The 21,239-nt window shown below is 36.1% G+C and overlaps 1 protein-coding gene across 49 annotated transcripts in view; it reads right to left on the bottom strand.

The window, feature by feature from the left end:
• RIMS2 (regulating synaptic membrane exocytosis 2) overlaps positions 1–21,239 on the bottom strand; it is a 776,667-nt gene that overhangs the window by 292,881 nt on the left and 462,547 nt on the right. For all 49 annotated transcript variants that reach the window (XM_030795330.1, XM_030795305.1, XM_030795309.1 and 46 more), the window contains one exon: positions 8,191–8,259. In XM_030795330.1, the coding sequence (XP_030651190.1) occupies positions 8,191–8,259 (69 nt within the window). The remainder of the gene's footprint in view (positions 1–8,190; positions 8,260–21,239) is intronic.

The following is a 21,239-nucleotide window of genomic DNA, read 5'->3' as shown; positions in this document are numbered from 1 at the left end:
GAGAATACCAGAAAGAGAAGAGAGAAAGAAACAGAAGAAAGATTTGAAAGAATAATGACTGAAAATTTCCCCAAATTAATGTCAGGAACCAAGCCACAGATGACAGATCTAGGAAGCTCAGAGAATACCAAGGAGGACAAATGCAAAATAATAACAACAAAGAGAAAAAAGAAAAACCCTTGAAAGAAGATAGAGAAAAAGAAAAAAGCACTCCTCCTCTATAGAACAAAGATAAGAATTACATATGAGTTCTCTAGAGAAGCCATGCAAGTACGAAGAGAGTGGAGTGAAATATTTAAAGACTTGGGAGAAAAAAACCACCAACCTAGAATCCTATGACCTGTGAAATTATCCTTCAAAAGTGAAGGATAAAGAAAGACTTTCACAGACAAACAAAAATTTGGAATTTGTTGCCAGTAGAACAATATTACAAGAAATACTAAATTTTTTTTGGAAAGAATGAAAAAGATATAGGTCAGAATTTCAAAGCTATATATAGAAAGAAAGAGCACTGAAGAAGGAATAAATGAAGGTAAAATCAAAAACTTTTATTTTTCTTATTCTTAATTTGTCTAACAGATAAGAATTTATTCAAAGTAATAATAGCAACAATGTATTCAATTATGTATGCTTAAATTTAAGTTGAATGACAGCAATGATACAAGAAGTGGGAGGAAGAAATTGGGATTTTCTAAGTATATGATATAACATTACCTATGAAGTATTACTTGAAAGCAGACTTGCATTAAATGTAAATGTATACTACAAGCTCTAGAGTACCTACCCAAAAAAAAAGTAAGAAAAAGAAGTATAACTGATAGGCCAAGGAAGGAAAGACATATGAAATGAAGGAAGGAATGAATCATAGGAAATGCTCAATTAAAAAAAAACACTGAAAAAGAATAGAAGACAAAAATAAACAAAGAATAAGGGTAACAAAAACAGTAGATATTAATCACACTATATCAATAATCATTTTAAATGTCACTAATTTAAATGCACTAACTAAAAGAGACTGTCCAAGTCGACTAAAAAAATGAGGCTCAACTGTATAAGAAACCCGCTTTAAATGGAAACAATCATATAAATTAAATGGATGGAAAAAAATGTACTATGGTAACACTAATCAAAAGAAGTTAGGAATAGGCTGGGCATGATGGCTCACCATGCCTGTAATCCCGGCACTTTGGGAGGCTAAGTCGGGCAGATCACCTAAGGTCAGGAGTTTGAGACCAGCCTGGCCAACATGGTGAAACCTCGTCTCTACTAAAAATACAAAAATTAGCCAGATGTGGTGGCATGTGCCTGTAGTCTCAGCTACTCAGGAGGCTGAGGTGAGAGAATTGCTTGAATCCAGGAGGTGGAGTCTGCAGTGAGCTGAGATTGTGCCACTGCATTCCAGCCTGGGGCCTAGGTGACACAGCCAGACTCTGTCTCAAAAAAAAAAAAAAAAAAAAGCAGGAGTAGGTACACTAATTTTAGACAAAGCTGACACCACAGCAAAAAAAGTTATCAGGGATAAAGAAGGACATTGTATAAAGATAAAAGAGCCAATTCTTCAAGAAGAGATAACAATTCTTAATGTGTATGCATCTAACAAGAGATTATCAAAATACATCAGGCAAAAACAAATAGAAGTGCATAGAGAAATAGATGAATCCACCATTATAGTTGGAGATTACCATACCACTCTATTAGAAATGAACAGATCTGCTTGAGCCTGAGATGCAGAGGTTGCAGTGAGCCAAGATTGTACCACTGCATTCCAGCCTGGGTGACAGAGCCAGACCCTGTCTCAAAAAACAAAACAAAAAAGCTGGGCACGGTGGCTCATGCCTGTAATCCCAGCACTGTGGGAGGTCAAGGCTGGTGGATTACATGGGGTCAGGAGTTTGAGACCAGCCTGATCAACATGGAGAAATCCTGTCTCTACTAAAAATACAAAAAAAATTAGCCAGGCATGGTGGTGCATGCCTGTAATCCCAGCTACTCGGGAGGCTGAGGCAAGAGAATCACTTGAACCTGGGAGGCAGAGGTTGCAGTGAGCCAAGATCGCACTGTTGCACTCCAGCCTGGGAAACAAGAGTGAAACTCCATCTCAAAAACAACAACAACAACAACAACAACAAAAACAACAAGAACAGATCAAGCAGGCAGAAAATCAGTAAGAAAATAAGTGAACTCAAAAACACCATCAACTGGATATAATCAACAATTATGGGCTACTTCATCATCAAAAATTAGCAGCATATACATTCTTCTCAAGTTCACCTGGAACATTCACTAAAATAGAGCATATTCTGGGCCATAAAACACACCTTAGCAAATTTTTTAAAACATACAATGCTGCTCTGAGTCCACAATGAAAATAAATTAGAAAGCAGTAACAGAAAGATAACTGCAAAATCCCCAAGTATGTGCATATTAAATAATATACTTCTAAATAACACATGGGTCAAGAAAGAAATCTCAAGAGAAATTTAAAAATATCTTTAAATAAATAAAAATGAAAACAACTTATCAAAATTTGTGGGATGCAGTGAAAGCAGTACTTAGAAGAAAATTTATAGTACTGAATGGATAATGTATATTAGAAAAAAAGGAATACCTAAAATCAGTAATCTAAATTTCTACCTCAGGAATCTAGAAAAAGAAGAGCAAATTAAATGCAAAGTAAGCAGTTACAAAATAAATAGTAGAATTAGAGTCAATAAAATTGAAAACAGAAAATCAATAGAGAAAATCAACACAATCAAAATCTGGTTCTTTAAAAAGATTAATAGAATAAATTCGCCTCTAGCCAGGCTAATTAAGAGAAAGAGGGTATAAAAATTACTAATATCAGAAATGAAAAAGAGGACATCACTACAGATCCCATGGACATTAAAAGGATAATAAAGGACTATTATGAAAACTCTATGCCCACATATTTGATAATGTAGATGAAACTGGACCAATTCCTTGAAAGACACAGTTATGTCAAATTCAAACAAAAATAGATCATCTGAACAGGTCTACATCTATAAAACAAATTGAATCGATAATTAATATCCTTCTAAAATGGAAAGCAACAAAGTCCAGATGGGTTCACTGGCGAATTCTACCAAACATTTAAGAAAGAAATTATTCCATTTTTCTACAATCTCTTTCAGAGAACAGAATCAGACAGATTACTCTCTAACTCATTTTATAAGGCCAGTATTACCTCAATATCAAAACCAGACAAAGACATTAAAAGAAAAGAATACATTTCTCATGAACATTACTGCAAAAATTATCAATGTAATGTTAGCACACTGAATCTAACAATGTATAAAAAGAATTATACACAAAAAGTGGGATTAATCTTGGATACACAAAGCTGGTTCCACATTCAAAAATCAATTAATGTAATCCACCACATCAACAGGCTATAAAAAAAATCACATGACTAAATCAATAGATGGAGAAAAGACAATTTGACAAAATCTAACATCCTGAATTTACTAAAAACTCCCAGTACACTAGGAATATGGGGGATCTTCCTCAAGTTGATGTAGAATATCTATCAAAAACCTACAGCTAACATCATATTTACCAGTTAAAAAAAGCTCAAAACTTTCCCACTGAGATCAGAAATAAGGTAAGGATGTCCACTCTCACCACTTGTATTCAACACTGTATTGGAAGTACTTAGATAATTCAATAAGGAAGAAAAGAAAATGCATGCATACAGATTAGGGAGAAAGAAATAAAACTCTTTTTGTGATGCCATGATTGTCTATGTAAAAACACAAAGAAACAAAGAGAAAAAAAGCTCCAGGAACTAATAAGTGATTATAGAAATGTTGCAGGATATAAGGTTAATATTCCAAAGTCAATAACTTTCCCATATATCAACAATGAACAAGTGAAATTAAAAATGCAACACCATTTACTTTAGCAATCCCCAACAATGAAATACTTAGGTATAATCTAACAAAATATGTATGAGATCTACATGAGAAAAACAATAAAACTCTGATGAATGAAATAAAAAAGAACTAAATAAATAGATATTCCATATAAAGGAATACTCAATATTGTCAAGATGTCCAGTCTTCCCAACTTGACCTACAGATTCAAAGCAATCTCAATCAAATTCTCAGCATATCAATTTGTGGAGTCTGATAACCAGATGCCAGAGTTCACATGGAGAAGCAAAAGACAGAAGATTCAACACAATATTGAAGGAGAAGAATAAAGTTGGAGAATTGACCCTGACTTTTCAATACTTACTATGAAACTACAGTAATCAAGACACTGTGGTACTCTTTGGTCAACGAATAGACAAATAAATCAATGGAACATATAGGCAGCCTAGAAATAAACTGATATAAATATATTGAACTGATCTCTGGCAACATAAAACCAAAGGCAATACAATGGAGCAATGATGGTCTTCTCAACAAATGGTGCTGGAACAATTGGATGTCCACATGTAAAAAAGGGAACCTAGACACAGACATTACACTCTTCAAAAATTTAACTCAAAATGCATCATATATGTAAATATAAAATGCAAAATAATAAAATTCCTAGAAGGTAACATAGGAGAAAACATAGATAACCTTGGGTATGGCAATAAATTTTTAGATATAACACCATAGGCATGATTGATGAAAGAAATGATTAATAACCTAGATTTCACCGAAATTAAAACTGCTCTGCAAAAGACAATGTCAAGAGAATCCCTGCTTTACAGAAACCACAGAAGAGAGAAAATATTTGTAAAAGACACATTTTATAAAGGACCGTTGTCCAAAATATACAGGGAACTCTTAAAACTCAACAATAAGAAAACAAACAACACAATTAAAAAAAAATGGGCCAAAGACCTGAACAGACACGTCACCAAAGAAATTGAACAGATGGCAAATAAGCATATGAAAAGATGTTCAACCTCATATGTCACCAGGGAAATGCAAATAAAAACAACGAGATACCACTATACACCTATTGGAATGGTCAAAACACTGTCAACACCAAATGCTGGCAAGATGTGGAACAACAGGAACTCTGATTCAACAGGAACTCTCATTGATTGCTGGTGGGAATGCAAAATGGTACAGACGTTTTGGAACTTTCTTACAAAACTATACTCTTACCATATGATCCAGCAATTATGCTGGTTGGCATTTGCGAAAAGGAGTTGAAAACATGTCCACACAAAAACCTGCACACAGATGTTTATAGCAGCTTTATTTATAATTGCCAAAACTCGGAAGCAACCAAGATGTCCTTCAGTAGATGAATCAATAAACAAACTGTGGTATATCCAGACAATTGAATATTATTCAGCACTAAAAATAAATGAGCTATCAAACCATGAAAAGACAAAGCATATTACTAAGTGAAAGATGCCTATCTAAAAGGCTACAAACTGCATGATTCCAACTATGTGACATTCTGGAAAAGGCAAAACTATGGAGACAGTAAGAAGATCAGTAATTGCCAGGGGTTAGGAGAAAGGGAAAGATGAATTTTTAAGGTAGTGGAAATATTCTGCATGATAATATAATGACGGATACATGTCATTATCAATTTGTCCAAACCCAATGAATGTTTGACACCAAGAGTGAGCTCCAATGTAAACTATGGACCATGGGGGATTATGATGTGTCAAAGTAGGTTCATCAGTTGTAACAAACATACCAGTTTGGTGGAGGAGGTTGATAATGGGAGAGGCTATGAATGTGTTGGGGTTGGAAGACATATGGGAAATCTGTATACCTTCCTCTCAATTTTGCTATAAACCTAATGCTTCCCTAAAATTTAAAAAAACACATAGAAAATATTACTTCTGGCATAGTTAATATTCAAGACATCTGTCTTGCAAGCTTAGAAAAACCGAATAAGTTAGTCGAAACAGTTCCTACTTAAGAACAGTTTTGATAGCTCAGGTTTATTATGAATGATTGTAATTGATACTCTGAATTTGACTTTATTCAATGTGCAATTGGAAAGAAATCTCTGCAAATAAGCAACAAACTATCAATAGATTTTGCTGGTTTGTTGACTCATACTACGTGTTTAAATATTATTAAGAGAGGTAGGGGTGTGCATTTTGTATATGTATACATTGCATTTCACATCTGAGTTGCTTTACCCAGAAAATATATTATTTATTTTATCTGGTGGTCCTTACATTATTCGATAAGCTATTGATTAAAGCATTTATTCTCTATTAAAACTAGTTTTAATATTGGAGCTGTAAAATGAAAAGGCCGTAAAGAAGAAATGTAAGAAAAATATTTAACAGAACTAATATATATTTAAGTCTTGGTGATCATAAGTCTTATGCAAATGTAATTCCTACAGCATTTACTAAAGTGATGGGTTATGGAAAAAAACTACATATGCCATAATTTCAGAAACTACAATACCATCATCCTAATCTTTGAGTACTAAAGGTATTGTTAAAGTGTAGTATATCCCAAATTTAGCTGGGCTTAGAAAAAATAAGAGACTAGTTAGTCCTAGTTAGTACACTCAATAGGTATCGTGCCCTAGTTAGTAACCCTAGTTAGTACACACACTAGGTAGTGTGCACCTGTAGTCCCAGCTACTGGGGAAGCTGAGGTGAGAGGGTCAAATGAGCCTGGGGAAGTTGAGAATGCAGTGAGCTGTGAGCACTACTGCACTCCAGCCTGGGCAACAGAGTGAGACCCTGTCTCAAAAACCAATCAATCAATCAATAAAAAATAAACTGTAGTATATTACGAAAAATCTATTTCTCAAAATCACACTGGATTTCAAAATAGTAAAATATAGTATATTTCATGGCAGTCTTTTCAGTGTCTTATTAAACGATTCACCAGACAGTTTCTGACTGGCAAAATAATAATAACAATAATGTCAGGGTAGGAAAGAATGTTTTTCATATGAAGAAACTTAATGAATGCAAAGTAAGCACTTTGAGTCAGGTAGGGTTTCTAAACACAATTCTGTAGTGCTAAAAAATTATTCCAGAGACTATTAACCCAAATAAATGAAAAAATATACAATTTTTTCAAAAGATACACCTCCTTTTATAGGAGGGAAAAACTTAAAATGATCATATTAAATAAAGAAATATTTCTGTCATCTTGAAAACAGAAAATGAAAGGATAGAAACATCCAAAAATGGCATCAAGATGAATGATCTGAATGGAAAGAATTTGGATGAAGAAAACCTAATGGACTAGATATTTACAAAAGATAAGAAATGGAATAGTCAAATAACAAAGGAATAGAATACAAATAGAAAAAAAATTTAATGATCTCCAAGAAAGTGATCATGAGAAATATTTCTCAAAACTACTTTATGAGTTTTAGCTCTTCTAAACCACAATACATGAAAAGTATTTTTGTAGTCTTATATTGTTCACCCTTAGTACAAAGAAAGGGAAAAAATAGTCATTGAGTTTTTAAAAAGTGGTACACTGATAAAGGCATGCTAACTGACTCTTAACAAAAATTGGCAAAAAAAATGTTGTTATCAATCACTAATGCAACTGTGGCATGCCTTGCATACATTTTGTTTAGAGTAAAATTAGTCATAATTATGAAATCTATTAGGTTATTTAACCTTCAAAAGGAATAGAATACTTTATTTTACAATATTAAAGGTATTACATGTAAACATTGTCATCAGAATGTTGCAGAAAAGATATGTACTTACCTAAAAAAACCATTGGATAAGTTTCTAACTTTAAAATGAGGCAAATATTTTAAACTACAATACTATAATTTCAAAATGTAGCTGTACATGATACTTAATATAAAAACAATTTTAAAGTTTCAAAAACTCCCATTTAAACATTTGACATATTTAGATATGGTGGTTACATAAAAAAGATTTCATCTTTTTCACCATATTAGTGCAGTACAAAAAGTCTGATTACACAAGAACTCCTCCAATTTATTGTAAAATCGTTATTATTGTCTTAAAATAGAAAATTTATTGACATCTACTTATCTGGCATCTTTCAAGACTATTCAGTCTAATTGGTACAGGTGTTCCAGCAATTGGGATTACTCATAGGTTTAAGTTGTCATAGGTTGCCATAGGCTGTTTTGGAGGGTGAGGAGGCGAGTTATATCTTTCTCTTTTATTTATTTACTTTTATGGTAAGTGATGATGAATTGTACTCCCTTTTTAATACTATAAAATAATTCTAAAATTCTTACCTGATACTACGCCAATTCCATCATCACAGTCATAGTCAGAGACTTCACTATCACTTATTCTCTTTGACCCTATAAAGTAAACAACAGTAATAATTAAAAATTCTGATTATTTAAGGAAGAAAATTCCTCAAACACCTGAAAAACAAATGAAAATATTCTGAATGAATCAGTTAATAACAAAAAATATGTACAGAAGAACAGTCATTATGAGCTTACTGTCATTTATTTTCACACACATTTCATGATGTGAGGATATGGGTGAGGAGGAGTTAACAATTTATACAATTATTATTCTGGAGATGTATAAGATAAAGTTCCTAAATGGTTTAAAGCTTAAAATAACATTAAATACTAAATAATATGTGTAAGTTATCCAACACTGATAAAATCTATTAGAAAATAGATAAGTCAAGTTAATTTTAGATGCTTATGGACAAAGACACTTAAGACCAGATAAATTTCAAAACACAATGTGTTATATTCAAATGCATTAATGTGTCTTTTTCTAATATGCATCGCCAATACATTGAATATAGTCAATTCCTTATTTTTCATGCTCATGGATAGAAAGCATAATTCAGAAAAGCATACTCACTTAAGACATCTTAAATATCCTTTTTAAAACAACTATATAGTTTAGCTATTTCTCTATTGCTTTGAAAAGACAATAAGAAGAAAGTCATCCACAATACGAATACACCAAAATTGTGAGTTTTGCTATGTTTTCTAAGAAATAGACTAGGAAAGGCACTCATAGTTATTATAATTCAAGAGCACCATGTTTGTGTTTTTCCTCATATACCAAATCTATAGCAAAATTTTTAAATGTGAATCTTACTGTGGCAAAAATAGCATCAAATTGAATCAACCAGAGCTTTGAGGGCTAAAGTAGATTGTGACTACACGCTTAAATACGAAATTATTGCATATAAAAACAAACCTGTTGTTATTTGTTTTTAATTTGTTTCCACCTCCATGTGTTTCAGGAACAGACACACCCTACACAACAGAATTCTTTATTAGTCTTGCTAACGGTCTATCAATTTTGTCGATCTTTTAAAAAAACCAGCTCCTGGATTCATTGATTTTTTGAAGGGTTTTCTGTGTCTCCATCTCCTTCAGTTCTGCTCTGATCTTAGTTATTTCTTGCCTTCTGCTAGCTTTTGAATGTGTTTGCTCTTGCTTCTCTAGTTCTTTTAATTGTGATGTTAGGGTGTCAACTTTAGATCTTTCCTGCTTTCTCTTGTGGGCATTTAGTGCTGTAAATTTCCCTCTACACACTGCTTTAAAGACTGAAATATAATTTAAGCCTCAGTGAGGAAGCCAAAGGTAAAATTCTGTAATATGTCAGATGATAGGGATGAGGGTGCTTATCAAATTGCAAAATTGTATATGGTTTGGAAAAAAACGTAGAGATACACGGTGGCTCACGCCTGTAATCCTAGCACTTTGGGAAGCTGAGGTGGGCGGACTGCCTGAGCTTAGGCATTCGAGACCAGCCTGGGCAACACGGTAAAACCCCATCTCTACTAAAATACAAAAAAAAAAAAAGAAAAGAAAAGAAAAAAAATATTAGCCAGGCATGGCAGCGTGCACCTGTAGTCCCAGCTACTAGGGAGGCTGAGGCAGGAGGCGGAGGTTGCAGTGAGCCAAGATCACGCCACTGCAGTACAGCCTAGGTGACAGAGTGAGATTCCATCTCAAAAAAAAAAAAATTACTTTTTTAGGTATGCATGTTAATATTTCAAAAGTAACCACTAAAACAATAGAGATTAAAAGCAGACAGAAAGCAGAGTATACAAAATAGTAATAACATGTCCCTATTTATGATATAAAAAAGAAAAAATAATAATCCATATACATTTGTCTGTGTGTGCATTTTTGAGATATTGTCACTATAATTGTAATTTTGCAATTTCTCCTTTCACTTCCTTCTGGTTTTCAATACAGGTGTGATAAAACCAAAGTCTAGGATTTTAGATGCTTCTCTGATTCTGATAAACACCCTTTTTGAATCTTCTCCCAGACCTGAGCTAAGCACAATTGGAGATTCATGACAAGGACATCAGTCGCAGTTGCTTCTGTAGATGGCCCACAAAATCAGGGTGCGAGGGGATGAGAGACAAACACAGGTTCCAGTTTGTCTGCATGGGTTCTAGTTTTCCTTGATTTTCCTTTTTGGATGCGTTTTTCCTAACCAGTCTATCCTTCTGTCCCACAGAGACTTCCAGAATCACTACTATACGAAGAGGCAACAGACTTTCAGACTTTTTCACTAGATCCTCTTCATGGTCTTTGGCAAGTGACTTTTCTCAGACTCCTCAACCATTATCTTACAACCTTCCTAAAACAATTCCCAGTTTCTCCCACCACTTTGTACAGTTTAATCGTTAAAATAAATATCATATATGGTAGTACTTCAGCACTAAATGCTTTGGCTTCCTCACTGAGGCTTAAATTATATTTCAGTCTTTAATCCATCTAGAGTTTACTTTTTTGTATATGGTGCAAGAAAAAGATCAAGTTCTTCTATTTTCTTTTCTTTATGAATAGTATTTTTTCAAGCTCATTTATTCTTTCTTAAACTTTTATTTTAGGTTTGAAGGTACATGTGAAGGTTTGTTACATAGGTGAACTCGTGTCCCGAGAGTTCGTTTTACAGAATATTTCATCAACCAGGTATTAAGCTCAGTATCCAACAGTTATCTTTTCTGCTCCTTTCTATCCTCCCATCCTCCACCCTCAAGTAGACCCCAAGGTCTGTTGTTCCTTTCCTTGTGTTCATGAGTTATCTTTATTTAGCTCCCACTTCCAAGTGAGAACATGTGGTATTTGGTCTTCTGTTCCTGCATTAGTTTGCTAAGTATAATGGCCTTACAGTTCCATCCGTGTTCCTGCTAAAGACATGATGTTGTTCTTTTTTATGGCTTCATAGTATTCTGTGGTGTATATGTACCAGATTTTCTTTATCCAATCTGTCATTGATGGGCATCTAGGTTAATTCCATGTCTTTGCTATTGTGAATAGTGCTACAAAGAACATTCACATGCATGTGTCATTATGGTAGAATGATTTATATTCATCTGGGAATATACCCAGCAATGGGATTGCTGGGTCAAATGGTAGTTCTACATTTAGCTCTATGAGGAATCACCATACTGCTTTCTACAACAGTTGAACTAATTTACACTCCTACCAACAATGTGTAAGTGTTCCCTTTTCTCCACAACCTTGCCAGCATCTGTTATTCTTTGACTTTTTAATGATAGCCATTTTGTCTGGTGTGTGATGGTATCTCATTGTAGTTTTGATTTGCATTGCCCTAATGATTAGTGATATTGAGCTTATTTTATATGCTTGTTGGCCGCATGCATGTCTTCTTTTTTTATTATTATACTTTAAGTTCTGGGGTACAAGTGAACAATGTGCAGGTTGGTTACGTAGGTATACACATGCCATGGTGGTTTGTGGCATCCATCAACTCATCAACTACATAAGGTATTTCTCCTAATGCTATCCCTCCCCTAGCCCCTCACCCCGCAATAGGCCCCACTGTGTGAGGTTCCCCTCCCTGTGTCCATGTGTTCTCAATGTTCAACTTCCAGTTATGAGTGAGAACATGCGGTGTTTCATTTTCTGGTCTTGTGTTAGTTTACCGAGAATGATGGTTTCCAGCGCCATCCATGTCCCTGCAAAGGACATGAACTCATCCTTTTTTATGGCTGCATAGTATTCCATGGTGTATATGTGCCACATTTTCTTTATCCAGTCTATCATTGATGAGCATTTGGGTTGGTTCTAAGTCTTTGCTATTGTGAACAGTGCTGCAATAAACATATGTGTACATGTGTCCTTACATTAGAATGATTCATAATCCTTTGAGTATATACCCAGTAATGGGATTGCTGGGTCAAGTGGTATTTCTAGTTCTAGATCCTTGAGGAATCGCCACACTGTCTTCCACAATGGTTGAACTAATTTACACTCCCACCAGCAGTGTAAAAGCGTTCCTATTTCTCGACATCCTCTCCAGCATCTGCTATTTCCTTACTTTTTAATGATCGCCATTCTAACTGGACTGAGATGGTACCTCACTGTGGTTTTGATTTACATTTCCCTAATGAGCAGTGATAATGAGTTTTTTTCATATGTTTGTTGGCTGCATAAATGTCTTCTTTTGAGAAGTGTCTGTTCATATCCTTCCTCCACTTTTTGATGCATTTGTTTGTTTTTTTTTCTTGTAAATCTGTTTAAGTTCTTTGTAGATTCTGGATATTAGCCCTCTGTCAGATGGATAGATTGCAAAAGTTTTCTCCCATTCTGTAGGTTGCCTGTTCACTCTGATGATAGTTTCTTTTGCTGTGCAGAAGCTCTTTAGTTTAATCAGATGCCATTTGTCTATTTTGGCTTTTGTTGCCATTGATTTTGGTGTTTTAGTCATGAAGTCTTTGCCCATGCCAATGTCCTGAATGGTATTGCCTAGGTTTTATTCTAGGGTTTTTATGGTTTTAGGTCTTATGTTTAAGTCTTTAATCCATCTTGAGTTAATTTTTGTATAAGGTGTCTGGAAGGGATCCAGTTTCAGCTTTCTGCATATGGCTAGCCACTTTTCCCAACACTATTTATTAAACAGGGAATCTTTTCCCCATTGCTTGTTTTTGTCAGGTTTGTCAAAGATCAGATGGTTGCAGATGTGTGGCATTATTTCTGAGGCTTCTGTTCTGTTCCATTGGTCTATATATCTGTTTTGGTACCAGTGCCATGCTGTTTTGGTTACTGTAGCCCTGCAGTATAGTTTGAAGTCAGGTAGCGTGATGCCTCCAGCTTTGTTCTTTCTGCTTAGGATTGTCTTGGCTATGTGGGCTCTTTTTTAGTTCCATATGAAATTTAAAGTAGTTTTTTCCAATTCTGTGAAGAAAGTCAATGGTAGCTTGATTGGGATAGCATTAAATCTATAAAATACTTTGGGCAGTATGGCCATTTTGACTTTTGATTCTTCCTATCCATGAGCATGGAATGTTTTTCCATTTGTTTGTGTCCTCTCTTATTTCCTTGAGCAGCGGTTTATAGTTCTCCTTGAAGAGGTCCTTCACATCCCTTGTAAGTTGGATTCCTAGGTATTTTTTTCTCTTTGTAGCAATTGTGAATGGGATTTCACTCATGATTTGGCTCCATGTTTGTCTGTTATTAGTGTATAGGAATGCTTGTGATTTTTGCTCATTGATTTTGTATCCTGAGACTTTGCTGAAGTTGCTTATTAGCTTAAGGAGATTTTGGGCTGACACGATGGGGTTTTCTAAATACATAATCATGTCATCTGCAAACATAGACGATCTGACTTCTCTTTTTCCTACTTGAATACCCTTTGTTTCTTTCTCTTGCCTGATTGCCCTGGCCAGAACTTCCAATACTATGTTGAATAGGAGTGGTGAGAGAGGGCATCCTTGTCTTGTGCCAGTTTTCAAAGGGAATGCTTCCAGTTTTTGCCCATTCAGTATGATATTGGCTGTGGGTTTGTCACAAATTGCTTGTATTATTTTGAGATATGTTCCATCAATGCCTAGTTTATTGAGAGTTTTTGGCATGAAGGGGTGTTGAATTTTGTTTAAGGCCTTTTCTGCATCTATTGAGATAATCATGTGGTTTTTATCATTGGTTCTGTTTATGTGATGGATTATGTTTATTGACATGTGTGTGTTGAACCAGCCTTGAATCCCAGGGATGAATCCAACTTGATCGTGGTTTGCTGCTGGATTCAGTTTGTCAGTATTTTACTGAGGATTTTCACATCGATGTTCATCAGGGATATTGGCCTGAAATTGTCTTTTTTTGTTGTGTCTCTGCCAGGTTTTGTTATCAGGATTATGCTGGCCTCATAAAATGAGTTAAGGAGAATTCCCTCTTTTTCTATTGTTTGGGGTAGTTTCAGAAGGAATGGTACTAGCTCCTCTTTGTGTACCTCTGGTAGAATTTGGCTGTGAATCCATTTGGTCCTGGACTTTTTTTGATTGGTAGGCTATTAATTGCTGCCTCAATTTCAGAACTTGTTATTGGTCTATTCAGGGATTCGACTTCTTCCTAGGTTAGTCTTGGGAGGGTGTATGTGCCCAGGAATTTATCCATTTCTTCCAGATTTTCTAGTTTGTTTGCACTGAGGTGTTTATAGTATCCTCTGATGGTACTTTGTATTTCTGTGGGATCGGTGGTGATATCCCCTTTATCATTTTTTACTGCATCTATTTGATTCTTCTCTATTTTCTTCTTTATTAGTATGGTTAGTGGTCTATCTATTTTGTTTATCTTTTCAAAAAAACAGCTCCTGGATTTGTTGATTTTTTTGAATGGTTTTTCGTGTCTCTGTCTCCTTCAGTTCTGCTCTGATCTTAGTTATTTCTTGTCTTCTGCTAGCTTTTGGATTTGTTTGCTCTTGCTTCTCTAGTTCTTTTAATTGTGATGTTAGGGTGTCAATTTTAGATCATTCCTGCTTTCTCTTGTGGGCATTTAGTGCTATAAATTTCCCTCTACACACTGCTTTAAATATGTCTCAGAAATTCTGGTACATTGTGTCTTTGTTCTCATTGGTTTCAAAGAACATTTTTATTTCTGCCTTCATTTCGTTATTTACCCAGTAGTCATTCAGGAGCAGGTTGTTCAGTTTCCATGTAGTTGTGTGGTTTTCAGTGACTTTCTTAATCCTGAGTTCTAATTTGATTGCACTGTGGTCTGAGAGACTGTTTGTTATGATTTCCGTTCTCTTGCATTTGCTGAGGAGTGTTTTACTTCCAATTAGGTGGTCAATTTTAGAGTAAGTGTGATGTGGTGCTGAGAAGAATGTATATTCTGTTGATGTGGGGTGGAGAGTTCTGTAGATGTCTATTAAGTCTGCTTGGTCAGAGCTAGGTTCAAGTCGTGAATATCCTTGTTAATTTTCTGTCTCGTTGATCTGTCTAATGTTGACAGTGGGGTGTTAAAATCTCCTATTATTATTGTGTGGGAGTCTAAGTCTCTTGGTAGGTCTCTAAGAACTTGCTTTATGAATCTGGGTGCTCCGGTACTGGATGCATATATTTTTAGAATAGTTAGCTCTTCTTGTTGCATTGATCCCTTTACCATTATGTAATGGCCTTCTTTGTCTCTTTTGCTCTTTGTTGGTTTAAAGTCTGTTTTATCAGAGACTAGGATTGCAACCCCTGCCTTTTTCTGTTTTCCATCTGCTTGGTAGATCTTCCTCCTTCCCTTTATTTTGAGCCTATATGTGTCTGTGCACAGGAGATGCATCTCCTGAATACAGCACATTGATGGGTCTTGACTCTTTATCTAATTTGCCAGTCTGTGTCTTTTAATTGGGGCATTTAGCCCTTTTTACATTTAAGGTTAATATTGTTATGTGTGAATTTGATCCTGCCATTATGATCCTAGCGGGTTATCTTGCCCGTTAGTTCATGCAGTTTCTTCATAATGTCAATGGTCTTTACAATTTGGTGTGTTTTTGCAGTGGCTGGTATCAGTTCTTCCTTTCCATGTTTAGTGCTTCATTCAGGAGCTCTCATAGGACAGGCCTAGTGGTGACAAAATCTCTCAGCATTTCCTTGTCTGTAAAGGATTTTATTTCTGCTTCACTTACGAAGCTTAGCTTGGCTGGATATGAAAATCTGGGTTGAAAAATCTTTCCTTTAAGAATGCTGAATATTGGCCCCCACTCTCTTCTGGCTTGTAGGGTTTCTGCCAAGATATCCACTGTTACTCTGATGGGCTTCCCTTTGTGGGTAACTTGCCCTTTCTCTCTGGCTGCCCTTAACAGTTTTTCCTTCATTTCAACCTTGGTGAATCTGATGATTACGTGTCTTGGGGTTGCTCTTCTCAAGGAGTATCTTTGTGGTGTTCTTTGTATTTCCTGAATTTGAATGTTGGCCTGCCTTGCTAGGCTGGGGAAGTTCTCCTGGATAATATCCTGAAGAGTGTTTTCCAACTTGGTTCTATTCTCCCCGTCACTTTCAGGTACACCAATCAAACATAGATTTGGTCTTTTAACATCGTCCCATACTTCTTGGAGGCTTTGTTCATTTTTCACTCTTTTTCCTCTAACCTTGTTTTATTTCATTGAGTTGATCTTCAATCCCTGATATCCTTTCTTCCACTTGATCAATTCAGCTAATCATACTCATGTATGCTCCACAAAATTCTCGTGATGTGTTTTTCAGCCCCATCATGTCATTTATGTTCTTCTCTAAATTGGTTATTCTAGTTAGCAATTCGTCTAACCTTTTTTCAAGGTTCTTAGCTTCCTTGCAGTGGGTGAGGACATGTTCCTTTAGCTTGGAGGAGTTTGTTATTACCCACCTTCTGAAGTCGACTTCTGTCAATTTGTCAAACTCATTCTCCATCCAGTTTAGTTCCCTTGCTGGCGAGGAGTTGTGATCCTTTGAAGGAGAAGAAGCGTTCTGGTTTTTGGGATTTTCAGCCTTTTTGCACTGGTTTCTCCCCATTTTCGTGGATTTATCTACCTTTGGTCTTTGAAGTCAGTCATCTGAAGGTCTCTGAGTGGATGTCCTTTTTGTTAATACTAAAGGATGTCCTTTTTGTTGATGTTGATACTATTCCTTTCTGTTTGTTGGTTTCCTTCCAACAGTCAGGCTCCTCTGCTGCAGGTCTGCTGGAGTTTGCTGGAGGTCCGCTCCAGACCCTGTTTGCCTGTGTGTCACCAGCAGAGGCTGCAGACCAGCAAAGATTGCTGCCTGTTCCTTCCTCTGGAAGCTTTGTCCCAGAGGGGCACCCACCAGATGCCAGCCAGAGTTCTCCTGTATGAGGTGTCTGTCAGCTCCTACTGGGAGGTGTCTCCTAGTCAGGATACATGGGGGTCAGGGACCCACTTGAGGAGGCAGTCTGTCCCTTATCAGAGCTCAAACACTGTGCTGGGAGATCTGCTGCTCTCTTCAGAGCTGAGCTGCCAGGCAGGGATGTTTAAGTCTGCTGAAGCTGCACCCCCAACCGCTCCTTCCCCCAGGTGCTCTGTCCCAGGGAGGTGAAGGTTTTATCCGTAAGTCCCTGACTGGGGCTGCTGCCTTTTTTTCAGAGATGCCCTTCCCAGGGAGGAGAGAATCTGCACAGGCAGTCTGGCCACAGTGGCCTTGCTGAGCTGTGGTGGGCTCCACCCAGTTCAAACTTCCTGGCCCCTTTGCTTACACTGTGAGGGTGAAACCGCCTACTCAAGCCTCAGCAATGGTGGATGCAACTCCCCACACCAAGCTCAAGCATCCCAGGTAGAGCTCAGACTGCTGTGCAAGCAGCAAGAATTTCAAGCCAGTGTATCTTAGCTTGCTGGACTCCACTGAGGTGGGACCTGCCGAGCCAGACCACTTGGCTCCCTGGCTTCAGCCCCCTTTCCAGAGGAGTGAATGGTTCTGTCTTGCTGGCATTCTGGGTGCCACTGGGGTATGAAAAACAAAACTCCTGTGGCTAGCTCAGTGTCTGCCCAAATGGCTACCTAGTTTTGTGCTGGAAACCCAGGGCCTAGTAGCATGGGCACCGCAGTGAATCTCCTGGTCTGCGGATTGTGAAGACCATGGAAAAAGCGCAGTATCTGGGCCAGAGTCCAAGGTACAGTCCCTAATGGGTTCCCTTGGCTGGGAAAGGGAGTTCTCCAACCCCTTGCACTTCCCGGGTGAGGCAACGCCCCACTCTGCTTTGGCTTGCCCACCTTAGGCTGCACCCACTTCCAAGCAGTCCCAATGAGATGAACAGGGTACCTCAGTTGGAAATGCACAAATCACCCACCTTCTGCGTCGATCTCGCTGGGAGCTGCAAACCAGAGGTGTTCCTATTTGGTCATCTTGCCAGCGATTGTGCCAGTTTTCAAGGGAAATGCTTCCAGCTTTTGCCCATTCACTATGAAGTTGGCTATGGGTTTGTCATAGGTGGCTCTCATTATTTTGAAGTATGTTCCTTCAATGCCTAGTTTATTGAGAATTTTAAACATGAAGGAACGTGGAATGTTATTGAAAGCCACTTCTGCATCTATTGAAATGATTATGTGATTTTTGTATTTAGTTTTGATTATGTGATGAATCACATTTATTGATTTGTGCATGTTGAACCAATCTTGCATCTGCTTGATCGTGGTGAATTGACTTTTTGATGTGGCACTGTATTTTTCAATTTTCAATTGTTTATTGCTGGTACATAGAAATAATTTATATTGTATCTTGATCTTATATCCAGTAACCTTGATAGATTCACTTCTTATAATAGTTTTTGTATAGATCCCATCTGACTTTCCATATGAATGAACATGTATGCAAGTAAGCACTCTTTTACTTCTTTTTCAGTCTAGATGCATTTGAATTTTCTTGCCTTATGATACAAGCTAGAACCATAATTACAACTTTCAATAACAGCTGGGAGGGCAGACATCTTTTTCTCATTTGTGACCTTGGGAGGAAAGAATGCAGTCTTTTACCAATATGATTTAGCTGTAGGGTTTGATAAATGTTCTTTATTGGATTGAGGAAGTTCCTTTCTATCCTACTTTACTTAGGGTCTTTTATAGGGATGAACATTGGATTTTATCAAATGCTGTTTCTTGAGATAGTCTCTTGAGATTATGATATATTTTTTTCTTTTTTAGTTTAATATGGTGAGTGACATTCTGTTTTTCAAATGTTAAACATGGCATCCCTGGTATAAAAAACATTTGGTCATGATATATTATCTCTTTTACATATTGTGGATTCAATTTTCTATATTTTTATTTTGCAAAATATTTCTAAATTTAATATGTTAAATTTGCTAAAATTTTCATGAGGTTTATTGGTCTGCAGATTTCTTTTAATATGTTAGTTGTTGGTATTAGAGTAATGTTTGTTTCATAAAATGAGCTGGATGGTATTCCCAACATTATAATATTCTGCAAGAGTTTGTAAACAATTGGTATTGTACCACCCTTACATGTTAGGCAGACTTCATTGATTAAGTCATCTGGGCCTGAAATTTTTTTTGAGGGAAAATTTTTAGCTACAAATTCCATTTCTCAAATAGATATTGGGCTACTCAAGTTATTTCTTTCTTCTTGGGAGAGACTCAAGTTTGTGTCTTTCAAGGAAATTTTCTATTTCATCTAGGTTGTCAAACGTATTTGCATCAAGTTGTTCACAATTTTCCCTTACTGTCTTTTTAATATTTGTAGAATGTGTACTGATATCACCTTTTTCCAGATACTGAAAATTTGTCTTCTTTCTTTGCTGATCATTCTGCCTAAAGGCTTATCAATTATATTGATAGTTTCATAGATCCAACCTTTGGTTGCATTTACTTTCTCAATTGACTTTCTGTCTTTATTTCACTTATTTCTATTTTGACTTTTATTCCCTTTCTTCTACTTAATTTGAGTCTATTTTGCTCTTCTTTTTGAAGTTTGTTAAGGTGAAAACATGTCACTGATTTGAGATTTTTTTGGTATTAATAATATATGTCTTTAATGCTATACATTTCCCTACTGTTCTGCTGTAGTTGTATCCCATGAATTTCGATATGTTAGGTGTTCATTTCATTCAGTTCAAAATAATTTTTAATTTCCTGTTTAACTTCTCCTTTGATTCATGGCTATTTAGAAGTGTTATTTCATTTATAAATATTTCAAGCTTGTCCAGAGATTTTCTGTTGTTGATTTCTAATTTATCTCTATTGTGATCAGATAACAAACTTTGACTTGAGTAGTTTTAAATTTATCGATAATTGTTTGGGCAGGACTAAGGTCTACCTTAGTGAATGTTCTCAATGAACTTGGAGAGAAGGTGTTTTCTGACTTGTGGAATGTTTTGTAAATGTCAGATAAAAACTTCAAACCTTCTATTTGTTCTATAAACATTGACAGAGGAGTACTAAAATCTCTTACTGTAATTGAGATTGTATCTATTCTGTAGTTTTATTATTGCATTTTCTTTTTTCCTTCTCTTCTCCCTTTCCCTTTCTCTTTTCTTTTCTTTCTTTTTTTCTTTTTTTTTTTTGACAGAGTCTCGCTCTCTTGCCCAGGCTGGAGTGTAGTGGTGTGATCATGGCTCACTGCAGCCTCGACCTCCCAGGCTCAAGCCATCTTACCACCTCATCCTCTCAAGTAGCTGGAACTGCAGGTGCATGCCACTGAACCCGGCTAATTTTTTTTTTTTTTTTTGTAAAAATGGGGTCTCATTATGTGTCCATGTTGGTCTCGAACTCTCGGGATCAATCAATTCTCCCACCTCAGCCTCCCAAAGAGGCTGAGATTACAGGTGTGACCCATCATGCCTGGCTTTGACTAAAATCGAGGTATAATTTATATAACATAAATATTTGTTTTAAGTATACAGTTCAGAAATTTTCAGTAAATTCTGAAATTTGTGTATACATCACTACAATCTAATGTTAGAATATCTCCTTCACCCCCAAAAGATTGTTCACACCCATTTTCAGTGTCTATTGCTACTTCCAGCCAACTGCTAACTTAATCTGTCTCAATAAATTTGTCACTTCTATACATGTTATATAAGTAGAATCATAGAACACATGGCCTTTTGCATCTATCATCTTTCATTTGGCATTTAGCATAATATTTTTGAGGTTTGACTATATTGTAGTATGTAGCCGTATCTTCTTTCTTGTTATATATAGTAATCAATTGTGCAGATATACCACATTTTATTATCCATTCACTGGTTGATGAATATTTGTACTATTTCTACCTTTTAATCATTGTGAATAATGCTGCTGTAAACATTCACGTACAAGTCTTTCGGTGAACATTCACTTTCATTTCTCTTGAAGGTGAATTAGTGGTCATATGGTAAATTTATTTTTAACGTTTTAACAAAAGACCAAACTCTTTGCCAAAGTGGCTGTACCATTTCACGTTTACATCAGCAAATGGATGAGGGTTCCAATTTCTCCATATTCTTGCAAAAATTTGTTATCATCTTTCTTTTTTATTACATTCATTCTAGTGGGTGTTAAGTAATGTAATTGTGGCATAACTTGCATTTCACTAATAACTAACGATGTTGGGCATCTTTTCATGGCCT

The sequence above is a fragment of the Nomascus leucogenys genome, chromosome 16, assembly GCF_006542625.1.
Source record: "Nomascus leucogenys isolate Asia chromosome 16, Asia_NLE_v1, whole genome shotgun sequence".
In the NCBI taxonomy this organism is placed as follows: Eukaryota; Metazoa; Chordata; class Mammalia; order Primates; family Hylobatidae; genus Nomascus; species Nomascus leucogenys.
Note: the sequence above shows the minus strand (reverse complement) of the source record. Positions and strands in the feature narration are given on the sequence as shown.